This window comes from Anomaloglossus baeobatrachus, chromosome 11, assembly GCF_048569485.1.
Source record: "Anomaloglossus baeobatrachus isolate aAnoBae1 chromosome 11, aAnoBae1.hap1, whole genome shotgun sequence".
Taxonomy (NCBI): domain Eukaryota; kingdom Metazoa; phylum Chordata; class Amphibia; order Anura; family Aromobatidae; genus Anomaloglossus; species Anomaloglossus baeobatrachus.
In genome coordinates, this window is record NC_134363.1 from 107,896,208 (window position 1) to 107,919,591 (window position 23,384).

At 44.8% G+C, this 23,384-nt stretch overlaps 1 protein-coding gene across 1 annotated transcript in view; it reads right to left on the bottom strand.

Annotated features, from left to right (window-relative positions):
• Window positions 1–23,384, bottom strand: part of LOC142257217 (NXPE family member 1-like) — a 660,520-nt gene that overhangs the window by 299,788 nt on the left and 337,348 nt on the right. Inside the window, exon 3 of the mRNA XM_075329362.1 lies at window positions 4,095–4,786. Coding sequence (XP_075185477.1) covers window positions 4,095–4,786 — 692 coding nt within the window. The remainder of the gene's footprint in view (window positions 1–4,094; window positions 4,787–23,384) is intronic.

The following is a 23,384-nucleotide window of genomic DNA, read 5'->3' on the forward strand; positions in this document are numbered from 1 at the left end:
ATGAGGCACCCGGAGATGTTGTGCAGCAAGTTGTTAACCCCTCCGTGGGCAGGGATGGTGGCCCCGGGACCCGGTGGCTCGGTGCAGGGGATGGAGACCGTGGGGGGTGCTGGTGTACTCACTGATAGTAAAACACACAAGTCTCTGGTAAACCAAAGTGATGGTGGCCGGTGCCGCGGCCGGCTGCGTTCGGGTCCCCCACCCGGCTGGTGGTTTCTATCCTTTTCCTGCACTGCTTTGTGTAAGGTGGACTTTCCTAGTGTGAAACTCAGGAGTCCGCTTCCGGCTGGATGTGGCCTATGGAGCCGTATCCGCAGACGCTGGCCTGTGGGATCTATAGGCCCTGGCGGTGACCTCTTATCCCTAATTGGTGGGCTGTTGTCTTCTATGAGGGACTTTGGGTGGGACATGACCTCTAGTCCTGGCCTCAATCGATTAATTAACCAGTTCCACTTGGTTCTGGTCCTGGCTTCAGGGTCCGAGTACCCCCCTTTGTGCTCTAGTTTCCGGGTCGGTTCCCCGTGTCAGTACCGGCGGGCTACAACCCTGTCCTGGTCCACCTCGGTTCTGCCGAGCCGTCTTCCCGTCTCCTGCTGACGGAGACAACCGTCTGCCTCCTAGCCAGTGGCACCAGGGCTCCTACCCTGGTATCTTTCAACTTGAACTTCACTGCTGGAGCTACACTTAGCTCCAGCCCACACTCCTCTCCAAACTGAACCACAAACTACTCTGCTTGTTTTCCCGCCCTGGGCTGTCTGGACCCCTGGGTGGGCGTGTCCCAATCGCCTGGTCACACCCACTGGTGTGTCTATCTTTCCCTAAGGGGGGTGTCTAGGTTTTCTGGTTGGCTGTATGTTTCCTAGTGAGGGAACGGTGTAATGCGGGGGCTTAACTGTGACTACCTGGTTTTGCCAGGGCGTCACACTAGCGTAGATTAATACAGCTATTTATAAATTAAACAGGAGGTGTCTGACCAGGTCACACACCACATGCCCAGATAAGGTAGTAAAATGTTACTATTATATTTTTTGGTAAACTTTTTTTAGGATTAAAAGCAATGAGAAAAACAAAAGCAAAAACGCTTCTTCTGGACATAGGCTAAAGGGGGGGACTTATTTTATTTTATATTTTTTATTTTGCATTATATACAAGTCATTATACCAGAAAGAATGTTTGGGGTTTTTTTAACATTTTTTACTCTAAAATAAAATTTAGATTTGATTTTGGATCTTTTATTGTCAATCCGTAAAATTGGTGTAGTACTCTGACAACATTATTTTCCAGCAACCAGCTGTGAGTCAGAAATGGATGTATGCATCTTCCCCATGCTGTTCCCATTCAGTTTCAGCACTTTTACATCCATTGCAGCATTTCTACAACACAGTTTCACATTGACTTGTTCATTATTCAGTACAAATACATGAATAATACGATTTAAAGGGAACCTGTCAGCAGAAATGTCCCCTAAAACCTAACAGATTCCCCCTCTGCAGCTCCTGGGCTGCATTCTATAAAGGTCCCTGTTATGATTGTGCCCACTTTCTGACCGAAAAAAAGTGTTTATAAAGTTGTACCTTTTTGGCTTCTGATTCTGTAAATCCGTCACGGGGGCGGGCTGCCTGATGGCCGTTATTCTGCCCCCTGGTCCTGTATGCCGCCCCCATCGCTGATTTCAATACTTCTGGACGCCGCCCACTGCTCCAGCCATCCCCGCGCATGCCCAGTGCCCATCTCTCGGGGATGAGCACTGTGCCCAGCGTCACGTGCACGCAGGGTTAAGATTATGGGCGGTGCTGTGATGTTTATTCCTAAGCAACCGCCCATAATCGCGGGACCGCGCTTTCGGTGTAGTCACTGCTCCGCGCTCTTCCCATCTATTTCCTGCCTCGGGGCAAGATGGGAAGGAGGCGAAGTGAGGTCAGCAGCAGCGCGCTTGCGCAGAAAGAAGCAGGCCGAGGGGGAAAGCGCGGTCCCGCGATTATGGGCGGTTGCTTAGGAATAAACATCACAGCACCGCCCATAATCTTAACCCTGCGTGCACGTCACCAGCGGTGACGCTGGGCACAGTGCTCATCCCCGAGAGATGGGCACTGGGCATGCGCGGGGATGGCTGGAGCAGTGGGCGGCGTCCAGAAGTATTGAAATCAGCGATGGGGGCGGCATACAGGACCAGGGGGCAGAATAACGGCCATCAGGCAACCCGCCCCCGTGACGGATTTACAGAATCAGAAGCCAAAAAGGTACAACTTTATAAACACTTTTTTTCGGTCAGAAAGTGGGCACAATCATAACAGGGACCTTTATAGAATGCAGCCCAGGAGCTGCAGAGGGGGAATCTGTTAGGTTTTAGGGGACATTTCTGCTGACAGGTTCCCTTTAATCAGCAGTAGTAGTCCGAACCTGAATATTTTGCTATTGGCCCATCACTAGTGTTTACATGTGTGTCATCCATGTGTTGTTCGTGTGACACGTAGCGGATTAAAATGCATTCAAGAAATTACTGATTTTTATAAGAGATGGGCGAATGGTAACTATTTGTGTTCAAATTTTTCGTAACGAATCCCAAAGTACGTTTCCGGTATTCGTCACAAATAACAAAACTAATGCAAGTCAACGGGGAACCAATCCATTTTTCTTGCCATGACGAATACTGGAATAGTACTTGGTATTTGGAAAGCATAATACGAACACGAATAGTTACTATTCGCCCATCACTAATTTTTATGTTTTAAAGATGAACAAACATAATGATGGATAGAGGGATAGATAGAGGGATAGATACATAGATAGATAGATAGACAAACAGATATCTGGAAGATATATAGCTTCAAAACCACAGAAGACAATACAAAATTGCATCCTTCAGTGTTTGACTTGTGCAGCTTATTGTTCAGATTTGTATTAATCTAAAAATAAATAAATGAAATAAATGAGTGTTAAATTCAATAAAGTATTTTTGTGTGAATTTTTCTTAGAACTTACTGGGCTAGTAATGGAGGTTATGCCAGCTGTGTTTTTGGACAATTCAGAACTGACATCAACCCAAAATATCATTGGTCTGATTGCTACCGCACCAGGGCATTGGAAGAGTCTAGACGAAGCACCATAAATGGAGCATCTTGTGATGCTCCACTTCTGGGGCAGCTGTGGGCTGTTATATTTAGTCTGGGAAAGGTCAAATAATCATGGACCTTCCCATCCTGATAATATCAGTTCATACTCTAGCTGTCTGCTTTACCTTTGCTGGTTACTAAATATAAATCAAAAACCTTGCTCAAAGAAGGTCATATGAAAATTGGCAAAAAAACAAACAGACCTGCGTCAGCGCTAGAAATAATAGAAATCATATAATTGAATTGCGCATGAAACATATAGACTAACTAGTTTCTTAGTCTATATATTTCATGCGCAATTCAATTATATGATTTCTGGTTACTAAATATGTGTGATCCCCACGTCGCTTAATTTAATTATTAATCTAGCAATCTATCTATGAATATACCAGCTTTGTACACCTTTAGCACATAAAAATCAGTAATTTATTGAATGGATTTAATTTTGGTATGTATAACATGTCCCACAAATGCCACACAGATGTCATCCATGTTCTGTATGTATTACATGGACTCATTAACTTATATGGAAAAATACAGACATGTAAGCAGCACCCTAGATTGAAATGAGTACAGATATATACATGTCTCCAGTAAGTGTGAAAATGGATGACACACACCAGAATCATGGACGTGTGAAGAGGGCCTTACCACAACCAGCAAAACCACATTGCTAAGTTTGGTTATTCAAAATGGATAGATAACTATTTTGTTTCCAGAGATAATGTAACATTTTGGTTTCATATAGCACAGGACACTTCAGATGTTCTAAGAATCCATGCTTTTTTTTGGGTCAGAGCTGTTTTCATGGTCCATGAGGGATGGCTAATTACAGTATAAATTAGATTTATATATTTGTTACCTTTCAGGACTACATGTTATAACATCATGGGCCTAACATCAGGTTATAACATCATGGGCCTAATGCAGTGAATATAACAGACAAAACAAGTGATATGTTATAAAGTTACATGATCTTACCTGTCAAATAAACTCTTTTCAATACTTGTAAATGGTATTTTGTCAAGTCTTATCCAGCTCTTCACATGACTAAGAGAATTACAGCTAAAGTTCTCAGGTTTGATACAATAGAAATGTTCTTCATCTCTCTCATCTTTGTAATCACACAATTCTTTGCTTTGATCAATATCAAGTCCACATACTGTCTCTTCCTCATTCTGATATGATGTAAACTTGCCAACATGGTCTACTTTGCCATGCCATTTGTTTCTATAAATCCACAGGGCTGACGCCCCCTCACTTGGATGCATCATAAACACAGTAATATTGATTGTACCTTCCCAGAATAAGATGAAATGGACATGATAGGTTCCATTATTGAAATCCTCAATCCTCCCAGAAGATGCTGCTCCAGAATCGCTCGTTGACATTCTTGCCCTTAAGTAGTCTCCTCCATAGGTTTTCATTTTGCCCAAGTAGTCAAAAACATCAACCTGGACTATTAATTGGTCACCAACACAATATCTGTCTTTTGGATACTTTAAGAAGACTCTGCTATGGTGAGCACTGGTTGTTTTTATTTTCTCAGTAATATTTATCTTGGGGATTTTTTCATCTACTTGATGATAAATTCTGTTCACCATCTGTTGAATTTCACTTCCTTGCTCCGGTGTTGAGGTTGATAAAAGAAATGGAATCCCAGGTCCGCCACACTATCCAGGAACAAGAGAAGAGAAATATAATTAGCTCCGGCAACTTAGAAACTATAAGAAAATCTATAGAAACAAAGATGTTAATATTCACTGCTATAAGTTGCGATAACTGGGTCCAGAAATATTTGGACAGTGATACAAGAGTGGGCTTTTTAGCTTTTTACCAAAATACATTCAATATGCAGCTATATAATTAATATTGGCTTAGAGAGCAGATTCTCAGCTTTAATTTGTGAGCATTCACATCCTTATTGGAGCAAGGATTTAGGAATAAGGGCTCTTTTATACGTAGCTGCCTCTGTTTCAAGGGACAAAAAGCAGTTGAACATATTCTCTAAAGCTCTTTAACCTCTTCACAACAAAAGATGTACCTATACATAATTGGCTGTCTGTCCCTTTAATGTGGGCTCGTGCGTGCGACGAGCCTTTATTATTCCCTGCATATGTCTGCTGATCTGATCAGCAGACATGTGCAGCTAACAGGTTAGAGTGGATCTTTGATCCAGCAGCACCTGTTAACTCCTTAGATCGTGTCATCAAACTCTGACAGCGCAATCTATGATGCTGTTCCCCGCTGCCAACGGCGGTCCTGTGACGCGATAACACGGTGCCAATGGGTTGCCATGACAGTGTGGGGTCAGATAATGACCCCTGTTGCTGTCATGACGTGCGTCCTGTGAATGCTGGCAGAGCGCCAGCATTCACAGAAGATCAGCAGTTCTGCTGATAAGAGTCGTAGTGAAGCATCACTCTGATCAGCAAAAGCGATCAGGCAGTGCAGACATAAAGGAGACTAGTAAAATCAATAAAAAATGTTTTTTAAAAATATGAAAAAAATGCCTAAAAGTTCAATTGAAAATAAAACAATAATAAAGAAATACACAAATTTGGTATCATCAAGTTCAGAAATCCTCGATATATCAAAATATAATATCAATTAATCTGATTACTAAAGGGCATAGGGAGAAAAAAAAAATCACAATGCCAGAATTACATTTTTTTTTGGTCACTGCAACATGGCAATAAAATGCAATAACAGGCGATCAAAAATTCACATATACCCAAAAAATGGCCAAAAGCGCAATTCTTTTTTTGTTGACGAATCTCTGAATTTGTTTTACCATTCAGATAAACGAAAAACTACACATGTTTGGTATCTACGAACTTGTACCGATCTGGGGAATCCTATTACCAGGTCAGTTTTATCATTATAGTGAACATGGTAAATAATAAAAAAAACAATTATGGATTCGTAATTTTTTTTTACCAAGTTCACTGAGGGGATTAATTATTGCAACAGATTTATAGACTGGGTTGATATGAATGCGGCAATACCACATATATCTACTTTCTTCCTTTATTTTTATTTTATTTTTTTTACAGAAATGTACAAATTTACTGGAATATTTTTTTTTTTGTTCTTTATTTAGTCCCTTTATGGGACGAGTTCGGTTCGTCGAACGAAGGCCCCGTTCGAGTTCGGTTCGGCGAACCGTTCGACGAACCTCTCGAACCCCATTGAAAACAATGGGAGGCAAACAAAAAACACATAAAAACACATAGAAAACACCTTCAAAGGTGTCCAAAAGGTGACAAACAACTCCCAAGACACCACAAACATATGTTAAAGTGACAAAGACATATAAGCATGTGAAAACAAAACAGCTGGCTGAGGAAAAAGATTTGGAGACACAGATATAGGCATGTCATGCCATTCTAAAATCATGTAAAACACAGCAAGGGGACTGCAAGCAGAGTCTCCTTTTTTCCAAAAATTGGGCCCCACAGACACCACTTCAGTGGCATACCTTGTACCCCAGTTGTAAACTTAACATGTTGATTTGCATCAAGCACATTCAAAAATACGCCAGCCTTAAATGTCCCCAGGATGACACCGGGGTAGGTAGCAAAGTCTTTGCTGAACCATGACTTGTTCATCTTGGCTAATTTTTAAAAACACCGCAAGGGGACTCCAAGCAGAATCTCCATTTTTTCCAAAAATTGGGCCCCACAGACACCACTTCAGTGGCATCACTTGTGTCCCAGTTGCAAACTTGAGAGGTAGATTTGCATCAAGCACAGTCAAAAATAGCCATCCTTTACTGTCCCCAGGATGACACAGGGGTAGTAAAGTCCTTGCTGATCCATGACTTGTTCATCTTGATGAACGTTAGTCTGTCCACATTGTCACTGGTCAGACGCGTGCCCTTATCTGTCAGCACACACCCAGCAGCACTGAAGACATCTTCAGAGACAACGCTGTCTGCGGGACAAGACAAGATCTCCAAGGCATAAGTGGCGAGCTTCGGCCTTTTTTCAAGATTTGAAGCCCAAAATGAGCAAGGCTCCAGTTGCAAAGTCATGGCATCGATGTTCATTTGGAGATACTCCTGTATCATCCTCTCCAGCCATTGACTAGACTATGTGTCATATAATATACAAAGGATAAGGCTGCACATCAAACATAGATAATGGTATAATGCCTCAAGCATATGGAAAAATATTGGAATATACAATGAAAAATGCTACTTGCTAATTTGAACATGTGAATAATGAATTGCATACTTGCCATGAATATTAGGAAAAAGGAGATATTTAGCAATCGCATTGATCAATGTAACTGAGCCCCAAGACCTCGTCAAGGTATATCTCTATATTGGGGTCCCTAGCTCTGTGACCCTAACTGTGTGTCATCTCATTGCAATTAAAAACTGCTGTGGGTGGAGAGGGGTAACTAAGGACTTTCTTATATAGGAGATGGAAAAAACATGGCCGAAAGGGGCGGAGCTGTGTTCACATTCAGAAAAAAAAACAAAACTACATATAACTGAATAGGATAACTGAAGTGAGCACTAATATATATTATGAGTGCAAGCCAAAAAATACATACTATACAAAGGATAAGGCTGCACATCAAACATAGATAATGGTATAATGCCTCAAGCATATGGAAAAATATTGGAATATACAATGAAAAATGCTACTTGCTAATTTGAACATGTGAATAATGAATTGCATACTTGCCATGAATATTAGGAAAAAGGAGATATTTAGCAATTGCATTGATCAATGTATCTGAGCCCCAAGACCTCGTCAAGGTATATTTCTATATTGGGGTCCCTAGCTCTGTGACCCTAACTGTGTGTCATCTCATTGCAATTAAAAACTGCTGTGGGTGGAGAGGGGTAACTAAGGACTTTCTTATATAGGAGATGGAAAAAACATGGCCGAAAGGGGCGGAGCTGTGTTCACATTCAGAAAAAAAAACAAAAAAAACTACATATAACTGAATAGGATAACTGAAGTGAGCACTAATATATATATTATGAGTGCAAGCCAAAAAATACATACTATTCAAAGGATAAGGCTGCACATCAAACATAGATAATGGTATAATGCCTCAAGCATATGGAAAAATATTGGAATATACAATGAAAAATGCTACTTGCTAATTTGAACATGTGAATAATGAATTGCATACTTGCCATGAATATTTTTTTCTGAATGTGAACACAGCTCCGCCCCTTTCGGCCATGTTTTTTCCATCTCCTATATAAGAAAGTCCTTAGTTACCCCTCTCCACCCACAGCAGTTTTTAATTGCAATGAGATGACACACAGTTAGGGTCACAGAGCTAGGGACCCCAATATAGAGATATACCTTGACGAGGTCTTGGGGCTCAGTTACATTGATCAATGCGATTGCTAAATATCTCCTTTTTCCTAATATTCATGGCAAGTATGCAATTCATTATTCACATGTTCAAATTAGCAAGTAGCATTTTTCATTGTATATTCCAATATTTTTCCATATGCTTGAGGCATTATACCATTATCTATGTTTGATGTGCAGCCTTATCCTTTGTATAGTATGTATTTTTTGGCTTGCACTCATAATATATATATTAGTGCTCACTTCAGTTATCCTATTCAGTTATTGACTATGTGTCAGACTTCTTGTCTCTTGTGGCCTTGCATTGGGTGGTCTAAAAATATTATGAAACGATTCCATAAAATTGCTGTTACCAGCACCTGATACGGTGTTGCAGGTATGGTTTGACTGATAATGACGAGACAGTCCCATGCTTGCCAAGTTACAACTGGGAGAGTCACTCTGTGCACCGCTGGTGTTTGGTGGAAAAGCCGAGCTAAGATTGAGTAACAGCTTCTGCTGATACTCCTGCATAATATTTCACAAAATTTGGACTTGTAAATTTGGACTTGTACCGGGAATCTAATAGTGTGGCAACCCAGTAGTCATCATCACTTCTAATTCAGACAATCCAAGGGTCATGTTGTACGTAGTGCAGCAAGAAGGCGCTCATGTGTCTTGCGCATCCATGCGGACCAAGTCCTCGCTGTGTTTGTGGCAGCGAGGTGATAACCATGATTTCTTCCTCTGACATCTCCACCCAACCTCGTTCAACCAAAATTTGACCAAGGTCTCCCTCATCTGCTGAGTCTTCCATGCCCATCGAGAGTTCGTCCTCCATTTCTTCCTGGTCTCCTGCACCTTCCTCAATATTTTGGCTGCTACTATGCGCCCTTGTTAATCCCTCTCCCCCACCGTCCCATGCCTGCCGCCTTGGTGATGCTGAACGTCTGGACCTTGTAGATGTTGGTATCCCTTGCGCATATGAATCCTCCTGTAGTTCCTCCTCTTACTCTTGTCCCACCCCCTGACTCCGAATAGTGTTTAGCGTGTGCTCCAGCATGTAAATGACTGGAATTGTCATGCTGATAATGGCATTGTCAGCACTAAACATATTCGTCGCCATGTCGAAACTGTGCAGAAGGGTGCATAGGTCCTTGATCTGAGACCACTCCATCAGCCAGCGTGATCTTCCCCACCTCTGCATCTCGTTGGCCCAGGCTATACGTCATAACATATTGCACCAGGGCTCGGCGGTGCTGCCACAGTCGCTGCAACATGTGGAGAGTCGAATTCAAGCGTGTCGACACATCGCATTTCAGGCGGTGAACTGGCAGGCCGAAAAAGTTCTGGAGCAATGCAAGTCCTTCAGCTGCGGCGGTTGAACGGTGGAAGTGAGCAGAGAGTGACCGTGCCCTGTGCAGAAGCTCATCTAGGCTGGGATAGTGGTTTCAAAATTGCTGGACAACAAGGTTCAACACGTGAGCCATACAAGGCACGTGTGTCACCTTGCCCAGGCGAAGGGCCGCACCCAGGTTTGCAGCATTGTCGCACATGGCCTTCCCAGGTTGCAGGTTTAGTGGAGATAACCATTTACGAAACTCAGACCGCAGAGCTGACTACAACTCCTCAGCTGTGTGACTCACATTTCCCAGACATTTCAACGTAAAGACCGCCTGATGCCGTTGAGCTCTGCTGCCAGCATAGTAAGGAGGTGTGCAGGATTCCTTGTGCGCAGTTACAACGCGGGTGGCCTGAACACACAGGGTTTGGGCAAAGGTGGCGGACCCAGACGAGGTTGAGGAGGCAGATGCAGTGGAGGAACTTCTACATAAAGAGGATTGACGCACAAGTCATGGGGACGGCAAGACATGTTCAGCAGACCCTTCTCCATCTCTCATCATAGTTTTTTTTTTTAAATCAGATACTTTTTTATTAAAACAGAATACATACAACAGAATAACAAATCAGCATCCAAATTAAATTTATCACATCTATTACCCCTTTAACTCCCCCTCCCGCCCCCCTCCCCCGCCCCGGCAGCAACACTTCTCCCCAATACTACATCCCATATAGTACACACTTATAATACCCTCCAACTGCAGTATAGCAACCATCCCGTTGTGCAGGAGGAACAACTAGTAACACAAATAAAACAAAACACACACATCAGAGGTCTCAGACGGCTATCCCCGTCCCATATCAGTTTACTGGTCCATCACTCGTCCTATCCGTATTGCAGCCAAGGAGACCATAGCTTCTCAAACATTTTAACATTCCCCCTTCTTTCATACACTCCCTGTTCCAGCTGAAGAATACATTTCACCCTTTTAATGTACTCTCCCCTGGTCGGGGGGTCTTTTTTAATTCAGGACCTGGCGATTAGCTTTCTTGCCGCATACAGCAGCCTAGCAATGACAATTTTCATAGTATTTTCCACCCCAAGCTCCTCAACATATCCCAATAGGCATATCACTGGTTCCCTGGGGAGGACACACCCATATGTTCTTCCTATCTTGTGGATAACCTTAGTCCAAAAGGAGACCAGTCTCGGACAAGACCACATCATGTGAAAAATACCTGCGTCAGATCCCTGACACCTTGGACACTCCGAATTCCTTTTCAACCCCATTTTAAACATCAGTAAGGGAGACCTATATACCCGGTGAATCACGTATAGGTGAGATAGTCTGGCCGGTTCGCTCATGGAAAGTTTAGGGACATACTCTAAGATACTCTCCCACACCTCCTCCGTTATCGGCCCAACTTCCTCCTCCCATTTAGATTTAGTTTTAATTGGGTAGTCTAAAAGAAAGGTATGTAGTATATCTTTATACGTGCCAGAAATTATCCCTTTAGTGCTTCCTCCGCCCTTACACACATACTCCAGTACCAGGTCAGTCTGTATGGCCACACTTCGTTTAGCCGCTTGGGCTGCAATCGCATGTTTTAATTGACTGTAGTGAAGCCAGCCGGACGCCGGTAACTGAAACTCACTCTGTAACTGTGGGAACGATTTCAGAATTCCCCCGTCCAATATCTGATGCATGTATATTACACCCTTGCGTCTCCACTCCTCAATATTCCCCATTTTCTGAATCTCCGGGAGATTACTGTTATCCCAGATAGGTGTAAACTTAGTTAACTGGGTCACCCCTCTCACCCTTTTCAGCCTATCCCAGGTCTTATTTATAAGTGCCATTGTAGGAGATGTTCTACCCAGGAGCCCCACCGCACCATCCTCTAGTCCCATTACCAATGGACTTCTACCCACTATGTATTCCAGTACTTCTTTAATGCCCCCATCTTTCTCTCGATCAGACCAACCCCTGAGGTGTTGACATTGCGCCGCTATATAATACAATTCTGGATTTGGGATTGCTAGACCCCCCTCATCTTTCGGCCTTTGTAAAGTCTCTAATCGCACCCTAGGCTGCTTTTTACCCCACACCAGGTCCCTAAACAGCGAGTTTATCCCTTTAAATCTTTTCCTTGAAATACAAACAGGGGCATTGTGCAGTATGTATAGGAGTTTAGGCATTACTACCATCTTTAGCAAATTAACCCTTCCAACAACTGACAAATGTAGCTTGTTCCAGGCATCCACCTTGGCTCTCAATTTTTTAAGGAGAGGCCATAAGTTCACATGTATGTATTTTTCTACTGGCAGAGATATCTGGATACCTAGATATTTAAATTCGTCCACATTCTTCAATTTGTTAGCCCCAGTATCCTCATTTGTCCAGGCTACTTCCCCATCCACTTTAAAGAGGCTTGATTTAGACCAATTAATGGTCAGTCCCGAAACTTCTCCAAATTTCTCTATTATCTGCATGGCATGATCCAATGAGGCTGATGGATCCCCCAAGAAAAGTAATAAATCGTCAGCATAAAGAGCTATTTTCTCCTCTAAATGCCCATACTTAAATCCATGGATCTCCTTTGATTTCCTAATGGCCGCCGCCAGAGGCTCTATTGCAATAGCAAATAGGAGAGGCGATAGTGGGCAGCCCTGTCTCGTTCCCCGGTGCAACTCAAACGCTGAGGAGGTCATACCGTTAACTCTAACTTTAGCAGTAGGCCTATTATACAACAGCTGCACCCACTTTACAAACTGTGGGCCAAAACCCATATGCTGCAACACTTTCCACAGATACCCCCACTCAACACTATCGAACGCTTTCTGGGCATCTAGCGAAGCGATCACCCTCCGGCCAGGGTTGTCAGGCGGCAACTGTAGATTAAGATATAATCTCCTGATATTAGCAGCTGTCGACCTATTGGCCATGAACCCTGATTGGTCCATATGTATTAGGTTAGATATAACTCCAGTCAGCCGGTTTGACAACACCTTAGCCAGAAGCTTCACGTCCGCTGTTAATAACGAGATGGGTCTATATGAGTCTGGAAGCCTCGGATTTTTATCCTCCTTAGGAATTACTACTATTATTGCTTCTCTCATAGATCCAGGCAATACACCTTCCCCCTCCGCCACCTCAAAGACTTTCAATAGTTTGGGTAATAGGATTTCTTCTAACTGTTTATAAATTTCAACTGGTAGCCCGTCTGCTCCCGGTGCCTTGTCATTGCTCATGCCATGCAGAGCGTCCTCCAGTTCATCAATAGTAATAGGTGACTCCAGTTTATCTCTATCCACCACAGACAACACCGGAAGCTCACCTTGCTCAAGAAATGAGTCCACCTCTTCCACCCTCATCTCTCCAATAGAAGAATATAGCGTGCGATAGAAATCTTTAAAGACCCCAAGGATCTCCTCAACCTCAGTGACCTGTGTCCCCTCCACCGTGTCCATACCATGCACAAATGAGCTACTCCTTTGAGCTGCAGCTATGACCGATAATAGATGACCAACTTTTTCCCCCTCCTCATAAAAATGCAATTTTTGGAATGCCTGCTTCCTTACCGCCTTCTCCAAAAGCATCTTATTAACCTGCTCATGCGCCTGCCTAAGATTTTGCTTCGCGTCCGTAGTAGTACTTCGGATTGCTTCCAGCTCTGCCTTATCTAAGGCCTCCAGGCTATCTTTCTCATCCTGCCTCGTCTGTGTTTTACGTTTACAGATATCCCTGAACAGGAGCCCCCTGAGGTATGCCTTCATCGCATCCCATACCACCAGCGGACCAGTGCTACCCTCGTTGTGGATAAAGAAATCCCCAAGATCCCATTCTATATTCCCCATATTAATATGACGGATCCATGCTGGATGAAGCTTCCACTCTCCCCTCCTTCCCCCTGTCAGGATCCCCCGTCGTATGGACACTAGAATTGGGCTATGATCTGAAATCACTCTTGTCAGATATTGCACGTCGCCTGTCATTGCATCCATCAGATCACTAGCTAGAGCCATGTCAATGCAGGACAGAGTGTTATGCGAAGCCGAATAACAAGAGAAGCAGGATACCCTCCCATTCCTCACTCGCCAGGCATCTACCATTCCAAGTTCCCCAATAAGAGTGCCAAACGAAGTCATACAACTATCCTGAATACCTAGAGGTCTACTACTCCTATCCTAGTACAGATCTATCACATTATTGAAGTCCCCCACCAGTAAAAAAGGGATTACTCCCCCCTTCTCAGAGAACTCCCTCATCTCCCTTAGTTTGGTGCACTTATATGGAGGTGGTATATATATTGCAGCTATACACATGAGTCTGCCAAATATTTTACACTTGACGGCCACACACTGTCCCTCTTTATCCACATACACTTCTATCTCTTCATATTGCACAGAGTTATGGATCAGCAGTGATACACCCCTTGCATAGTTGGAAAAGGTGGAGTGATAGGCCTTCTGCACCCATCTCCTATTTAAAACATGTGTTGTCTCCTTTGTGAGATGCGTTTCTAGTAGACATCTTACTGACGGGTTCTGGTCTTGAACATATTTAATTAATGCCGCTCTCCTTGACCTATCTGATAACCCTCTAATATTCCAACTCAACACCTTAATTCTATCCCCCATTATCCCACCCAGTAAAACCATCAAACCTTGTAGTATCTCCCCATGCTGCCTCCACCCTACCCCTTTCCCCCCTCCCCCCCTGCTCCCCTCCCCTCCTGCTCCCTACCACTTCCTGTTTTTGAGTACTCCCGTGAAGCATCGGGTTTTCCAAACCTGGTCCATAATCCCTACTAAATTCCCCCCTACCTCCCTCGCCTTCCCCTCTTAGACACATTTTAAAACTCATCCCTTTTCCAACAATTCTCCACTCCCACCCTGTCTATGTATAATCATATTCCACTCAACCAATATAACAGTAAAATGGCGAACAGTAATTAAACTGGAATCTCAAATTGTAAATACCACCACCGCGCCTAATTAGGCAGTCCCCATGTCCTGCGAAGCTCACATCAAACCCTTCGCATTCCCCCTGCATACTACCTCAATCCCAAAGGGAAGGAGGAAAAAGAAAAAAAAAAAAAAAAAAAAAAAGGGGGAGAAAAAAAAGAAAAAACAAGAAGGGTCCCCTGTAAGCTCCTAAGGATGTTGTAGAGCCTCAGCCGGCCTTCTCCAACACACTGCAGATTCAGACAGTCAGCTCATTCCTTCAAACGGATCCGCTTTTCGTTTCCGTCCAACCACTGCATGGCTTCCTCCGGAGTTGTAAAAAAGTGCACCCGCTCCAACGCCATCACTCTTAGCTTTGCTGGGAACATCATTGAGTATTGCACCCCAATCTCTCGCAGGCGCCTCTTTACTCCTGTAAAAGTCATACGTAGCTTTTGAACAGAAATGGAGTAGTCCGGGTATATGGAACTTCTCTGGCTGTCAATCATAAGATCCTCCATGTCTCTTGCCTTACGCAGTATAGTGTCCCTGTCTCTGTAGTTGAGGAGCTTGGCTAGCATAGTGCGAGGGCCCCTGCCTGCTGGTTGTGGCTGCATCGGGACTCTGTGTGCACGTTCCACGGCACAGAGCTTGGATAAGACATTAGCACCCATTTTCCCCCTGAGCCAGTCTTCTACATATTCAGTGGGGTTTCTTCCTTCCGCTTTCTCAGGGATGCCGACAAATCGGATGTTATTTCTTCTAGAGCGGTTCTCTAAATCATCATTTTTTGCCATGATTTCAGCTATCTGCTGTGCAAATGTTTTTTCAGACTTTTGTAGTTTTGTAATATGATCCTCTGTTATCCCCACTCTCTGCTCTACAGCCGCTGTTCTCAGATCTGCTTTCTTGAGGTCTTTCTTAATGTCAGCAACCTCTGCCTGTAATCCCTTAACTTGCTTTGTCAGGGTAGTCAGAGCTTCTTTACAAAAAGACACCACTGCAAAAACTTCCTTTAAAGTGGGGTTTTCTGGAGCCTCCTCTGCACTATGTGTTTTCTCCACTTCTGTATTATCTTGCTGTGTTTCACCATCCCCCATATCATCATAGCTGGCATTGTCTTCTCCCTCCTCTATCTCACCTCTGTTATCTAATGCTGAAGTGATTTCTCTGAAGTCCAGGCAAACTTCTCCAGCCTTGCAGCGATCTGCATCCTCTCCTGACAGGCTGCATTAACTTTCTCAGCTTCCTGCCTTATCATGGCACCATCTTGAGAGCTGGGGACTTTCCCGCCTCCATTATCTTTTTGCCTGCAACGGACCATGGCACTCTGCATCCACCAGACTCACCCCAGATAAGTCCTCACCACCTTATCTTCCTGACAGCCAGCTGAGGCAGTGATAACAGCGGTATTCAGGGATTTATCAAGGGAGTTTGCAGGAGAGCTCCACAAACACGTCTCTTCACATTGCCGTCCAGGCCACGCCCCATCTCTCACCATAGTTACCCAGTGCCCAGTCAGTGACATGTAACGCCCCTGTACATGCTTACTGGTCCAAGTATCGGTGGTGAAATGCACCCTGTCACACACAGAGTTTCTCAAGGAAGCCGTGATGTTGTGTGGGACATGCTGGTGTAACGCAGACACACCTTTCTTGGAGAAGTAGTGGCGACTGGGCATCTGGTACTGGGGCACTGCAACTGACATAAGGTTTCTAAAATCATCTGTGTCCACCAGGCGGAAAGGCAGCATTTCGCTAGCCAAGAGCTTACAGAGGGTGAAAGTCAACCTCTTAGCTTTGTCATGGCTCGGAGGAAATGGCCTTTTATTTGTCCACATCTGAGGGACCGAGATCTGGCTGCTGTGTGGAGACCGTGTTGAGTAGGGTGTCCCTGGAAAACTGCAGGTCTGTGAGGAAAGTGCAGGAGGAGACATGATGTTGCCTTCATGCAAAGGTGGTGCTCTCGATGTTTGAGAGAGCTCTACAACAGCACCTGTTTCCCCTTCCAAAACAACTGACGACCTGCAAGCAAACTGCCTGTTGCGATTAAAGAGGTGAAAGGTGTGCGTGGAAAAACATGTGTGATAGCTTTCCCCACAGTCATAGAGGAAGAAGAGCGCGCAGATGCACTGGAAGGGGCAGACGGTGGTTGGCCCGCTCTGCTAGGCCGCATTGTAGCACAGTGAGCTTCCCACTGGAACTTATGCTTGTTATTCATGTGACGATTCATGGAAGAAGTTGTCAAACTAGTGAGGTTTTGGCCTCTACTTATAGATTGGCGACAAATCTTACAAATCACATGATTTGGGAGATCCTTTGCGATGTCAAAAAAGGACCAGGCTAGGCAAGGCTTAGAGCCCATGCGACCTGCAGAGCCACCCTGACTTGTGCTCAGAGGCAGAGTTGTGGCTGAGGATGCAGTTGTTGACATGCTACCAGTACTCCGACTCTGTCCAGGAAGGCGCAAGGTAACTTCGTTGTCAGTCGCATCCTCCTCCACCGCCTCTGGTAACCTCCTCGAGTGCCTGACTGTGGGTTGACAGTAAGTGGGATCTAGAACTTCATCATCAAGCGTTGTGTTTGTACTCCCCTCGCCCTCAGACCTAACCTATTCCTGCCTTGACTGAATAGTTAAGTTGTCATCCCAATCAGGTATCTGCGTCTCATCGTCATCAGTATGTTCCTCATTGTCTCCACCAACAGGTGTTACAGTTTGGGAATGAGGGTCTATATTATGCTCAGAAACTTGGTCATCAGGGCCTGAATCAGACTCACAAAGCTTCTGGGCATCACTGCAGACCATTTCCTTGTCTCTACTCACTATAGCTTGGGAGCAGACCTCTGATTCCCAGCCTATAGTGTGACTGAACAGCTCTGGAGACTCAGCCATCTCTGTTACACTATACTCTGCATGGCGGGTGGAGACTTGAGAGCTGGGAGAAAGCAAGTGCGCTTCGGGTGACAACTCAGAGGACTGTTGTTTTTTGGATGTTGAAGTTGAGGTGGAGGAGAGGACACTTGTTGAAGCACTTGCGATCCATTCCAGCATGTTCTTTTTTTTGTGCATCATCTACCTTTCTTAGAGTTGTTCGGTTCCGTAAAAAAGGGAGCATATCCGATTGTCCACGGAAAGTAGTGAACATCTTACTTTTGCTGGAAGATGGCCTTTCTTCAGCAGATGTTAATGTAGCTTTCCCACCTACCCCACGGACACAAACTTTTTTTCCTTATCCAACACGCCTGTTCCCCTTTCCACCAGCATCTGTCCTTTTTCCACTCATTTTGTTAGCAACAAGATTGGCCACTTAAAATGTGGTAGCAAAAATGAAGAGGTGGTGTAGATTGCAGAGGTGGTCTAGCTTTATTGACAGCTGAAGAACCAACACTGACTATCCCAGTCAATTTTATTAAGCCCCTAACAGTGGCAGCACATTTTGAAATTAGAATTGCGTAGCAAAAATGGACAGGTGTGTAACATGCACAGGTGCTGGACCGTGATTGGCAGCAAAGGAACACTAAGGTAGTATCCCGGTCAATTTTAGTATGCCCCTAAGGGGTACTTTGCACACTACGACATCGCAGGTGTGATGTCGGTGGGGTCAAATCGAAAGTGACGCATGTCCGGCGTTGCTGTCTATATCGGAGTGTGTAAATCATTTTTGATACGATTAACAAGCGCAAAAGTGTCGAAATCGTATTATCAGTGTAGCGTCAGTCATTTCCATAATTTCGGAAGGACCGATGTTACGATATTGTTCCTCATTCCTGCGGCAGCATACATCGCTGTGTGTAAAGCCACAGGAGCCAGGAACATCTCCTACGTGCGTCCTGCGGCTCACGCTGGCTATGCGGAAGGAAGGAGGTGGGCGGGATGTTTACGTCCCGTTCATCTCTGCCCCCCTGCTTCTATTGGCTGCCTGCCGTGTGACGTCGCTGTGATGTCGCATGACCCGCACCCTTAGGAAGGAGGTGGGTCGCCGGCCAGAGCGACGTCGCAGGGCAGGTAAGTGCATGTAAAGCTGCCGTAGCGATAATGTTCGCTACGGTAGCTATCACAAGAGATCGCAGCTGTGACAGGGGCGGGGACTATCGCGCTCGGCATCGCAAGCATCGGCTAGTGATGTCATAGCGTGCAAAGTACCCCTAACAGTGGCAGCACAGTTTGCAATTAGAATTGTATATCAAAAATGGACAGGTGTGTAACATGCACAGATGCTGGACCGTAATTGGCAGCAAAGGAACACTAAGGTAGTATCCCGGTCAATTTTAGTATGCCCCTAACAGTGGCAGCACAGTTTGCAATTAGAATTGCGTAGCAAAAATGGCCAGGTGGGTAGAATGCAGGGGTGCTATGGGTCAGTGGACTGCAAAGGAACACTAACTTAGTATTCCAGACACTTTTAGGATGGCACAAAAAGTGTCAGCTCTTTGGGGTAATAAAATTGCGTGGCAAAATATGGCCAGGTGGGTAGAATTCACGGGTGCTGTAGGTAGCAGGATAGCCAAGCCCAGCACAGCGTTTGCACGGATCTGCCTAGCAGCTATGGCTATGAACGCCTGTAAATCAGCCCTGAAAAGGGCTGAAATAACCAGTAGTCCCTAATCCCTTAAGCGCATGTGTAGATTGCACTGTGTAGATTGCATTGTATCTCTATAGCGCACACAGCAGCAGGAGCGGGAGCAGTGACTGTCACCCACACGCAGCAGACAGATAATGGCGGCAACGGGGAAAATGGCCGGATCTTACAGAGCAAAGAGATGTGACATGCACAGCCTATGACACAAGCCCTTGCTTGTCTGGCAAAAATCCACTGTGCAGTGTGTGTCTCTGATTTGCTGACAGCCTGGCCCACCCCACTGTATGCACGGTTAGGGGAAAAAAAAAAAATGGCGATCTGCATTCTCTCAGCACTCAGCAGCAGCATTGATCCAAACCCTGTCTCCCCCACACACTATACGCTGAATTTTGATAATAGCGTGATTCACAGTGACTCACACTATTACAGTGAAAAGCCAGCTAGTAACTAGCTTGGCTTTTTGGTGCTCGAACCGTTCTCGAACGTAACTCGAACAGTCGCGCTTTTAGCAAAAAGCTCGAGTTCGTCGAGCCTCTCGAACACCCCCCAAAATCCCTCGAACATGAAATTGGCGAACCTCGAACATCGCTCAACTCTAATTATAATATAATAAGATAATCTGTATTCTGAATGCTTTGTGTATTGGTTTCCACATATACCTAACTAAAATGTTAAAGGAATGTATAAGCAAACAAACAATGTTTTAGGGCTAAATAGAACAAATACTTTGAAAACCGGTTAGACTCCTGAATAAGTGACATTCTTGAGTAGACTCTCGTCCACGCCCAGACACACCTGAATAACTTACAATGGAATGTTGCTGTACAGGAAAGACTGTCCAAAAAGCTGTATAAAGTGTTATGCTCTTGAATACAAGGGTCAGAAGAACACAACTGTGCTTCTCCCAAATAGAGATGCATCTCTGAGTGGTCATTTTCCTGATTAATATACATCTGTGCAGATCTGATTTGAAATTCTCCTCTGAGACCCTGAGAGACCCGGAGGTCTCCCCCAACAGTCTGGTGCCCAAATTGTGGGGCCCTCATAAGGAGCACCCCGATACCTTGGACATCACAGACCAGGACCTCCCTCCATTCCAACAGGCCTGATCAACCTACAACCCCGGTAAGTGTTACATACTGTGTATTCACTGCCGACAAGTTTGTTCTTGGAGAGGAGGGGGTGACAGGCCTTGTGCCCCCATCGGAGTTAAAAAGGTACCCGAAAGTGACTAGGTGGTGGTGCCCGCAGGGGACCCGGTAGCTCGAATCCTGCCCTGTGGTGCAGATTTCAATTGTCACAAGGGATCCAGAGGATGGATAGTAGGGGTTAAGATGTCAGCAGCTGGATATAGCTGGTTAGACTGACCCGATCCAAAGTTTGAGGATGCGGGGGGGATACCCGTGGTCGAAGATAGGGATTAGGCCAATAAATTGATACAGCTGACCAAGTCCGGAGGACAGGACATTTTTGTATGTGACATTTTTGTACGTCCTCCTCTTTTCACGGGACACCTTTGTTTTTACATAGCTGAGGGAGCTAGAGTAAGGGGTACTTTGCACACTACGACATCGCAGGTGCGATGTCGGTGGGGTCATATCGAAAGTGACGCACTTCCGGCGTCGCTCTCGACATCGTAGTGTGTAAATCCTATACAATTAAAGAGCGCAAAAGCGTCGTAATCGTATCATCTGTGTAGCGTCGGTCATTTCTATAATTTGGGGATGACCGATGCTACGATGTTGTTCCTTGCTCCTGCGGCAGCACACATCGCTGTGTGTGAACTCGCAGGAGCGAGGAACATCTCCTACCTGCGTCCCGGCTGCCAATGTGGAAGGAAGGAGGTGGGCGGGATTTTTACATCCTGCTCCTCTCCGCCCTTCCGCTGCTATTGGCCGCCTGCCGTGTGACATCGCTGTGACGCCGCACGACCCACCCCCTCAGTAAGGAGGTGGTTCGCCGGCCAGAGTGACGTCGCAGGACAGGTGAGTGCATGTGAAGCTGGCGTAGCGATAATGTTCGCTACGCCAGCTATCACCATGATATCGCACCTGCGACGGGGGCGGGGACTATCGCACTCGGCATTGCAGCATCGGCTTGCGATGTCGTAGTGTGCAAAGTACCCCTAAGGGTGGAACGTTCCAGTGCTGGCCGGACTGTAGCGTGCACCATATAGTCTTGAATTAGTGTAATACAACTGCCGCCAAGACAGCAACAATGTTTAGGTGGAAAAAGAAGAAAGTTGAGAAGCCGTAAGGTTTGAAGAATGTTATAGAATTAGTGACAGACAGAGAGGAAAAGAAAGGTGTGCGCCATGCCTCAGAGATTTTTAAGGTGTTAGGTTTGCCCAGGAGTGGATGGTTACAGCCATCATAATGGAATGCGGCGCTGAAGGGAAAGAAAGGAAAGTTGAAAGATAAAGGATTGTGGGAAGATGCACAGTTGTTTGGTAAAGTAGCACAGATGTTGCAGCCAGAAGGATAGGCTGAAATAGAAGAAGGTGCAAGAGGAGATGCTGTGTTTTATTATATGTTGCCTAAATCCGAGACCAGTGGAAATGTACATGTGGGGTGTTTTGTTGCTACTACTGCCCCACTACCCCAGTCAACCTCAAATTTGTTATTGGAGATGGCAGACTAGCAAATGGTTCTGCAAGGTGGTCAGCCGATTCAGGAAGAATCAGAGGAATATTTTGGACAGTCTGGTGAGAATAGAGAGTTTACAAGTACAAAATGTGTTACTTTGAATCCTTGAAGTGTGGAACCCTTATGGTATGATGCTGCATAGGAAACATGCATAAATGTAGGAGTTTATAGAATAGTAGCCAATAGCAAAGCGCATAAATGCATAATAATGTAGACACTCCCAGGCCCCTCTCAATGGTTCTTTGTTTCAAAGTTTAAACCCCATCCCCTTTATTTAATTTATTTTTTCTTTTTAGGGGGAGGAAAGACGTGTTTTCTGGTATAAACGTCTAAAACATTTCAATAAGTATAATATAGTATATTTGCTTACTTATCTATCCAATAAGTATAAGTCAGATATACTGTAAATAAGTGAAACATTTTAACAATTGGTGTTTTAATAGTCCAGCAGCATTATATCTTAAAAAAAAATAAATAGAGACAGGTAAATACATATCTTTGTATCATGTTAGCTAATCTAAAAATCTTAAAGGACTTACCCCAATGATGTCAGAAGTTATTATTTCTGGGGATGATCGAATACTAAAATATCTGCTTCGATGCGGTACTATGCGGTACTATGCGGTACTTCGATGCGGTGCGTGAGGTCGGCACTATTCGACTATTCGTGAATATTCAATGCGCAATGTAAGTCTATAGGAAACTCGAATAATTTCACGTTGGACCTAACAGTGAGCTGTGGTACCGAGAAAAAGGCTGAAATGGATGGGAAAAAGCAGAAACCGTATGGGTACAGCCTGTAAAAAGTGCCTGACTGCATTTCTGGTGTCTTAAAATAACGTGCTCAGAGCAGTACGCTGCGTTTACTTAGTCGCCAGAACAGCTCTCAAACCAAAGTAATCACTTTTTTGACAAACAGAAGGCAGGTCTTTAGGTCTTTCTGTCTGTCTGTCTCTCCCTCTCCCCCTCTCTCTCATACTCACCGATCACTGACCAATCACTGGCGCGGCGCTGCTGTCACACTGCTCTGGCGCCTTCTCCAGCTTTTGAAAATGCCGGCCGCTCATTATTCCATCTCGTATATGTGGCGCCCCTGTGGTTAGGCACTACAGGGGAATACAGCACCTTAACAGCAAGGTGCAGTGCTCTTTGGTCACAGGTGAAAGAGAAGAAATGCAGAGTCTTATATTAGATTGAGTAACATTGACTCAGCAGCCCCTACCTTCATATTCCTGGGACTGTTTATATAGTAGGTCCATGGGGGGTGGAGCCTAGCTGAGCGTGAGACGCGATGTGGTTGCCAGGACAACTGGGTGACAGTTAGTCAGTTAACAGTCAGTCAGTAAGGAGTGACAAGAAGAGACAAGAGTAAATTGATGACTGAAAGAAGGGCTAGAAATAACATAGGCCCAACGCCCTGAGCGAGGGTACCCC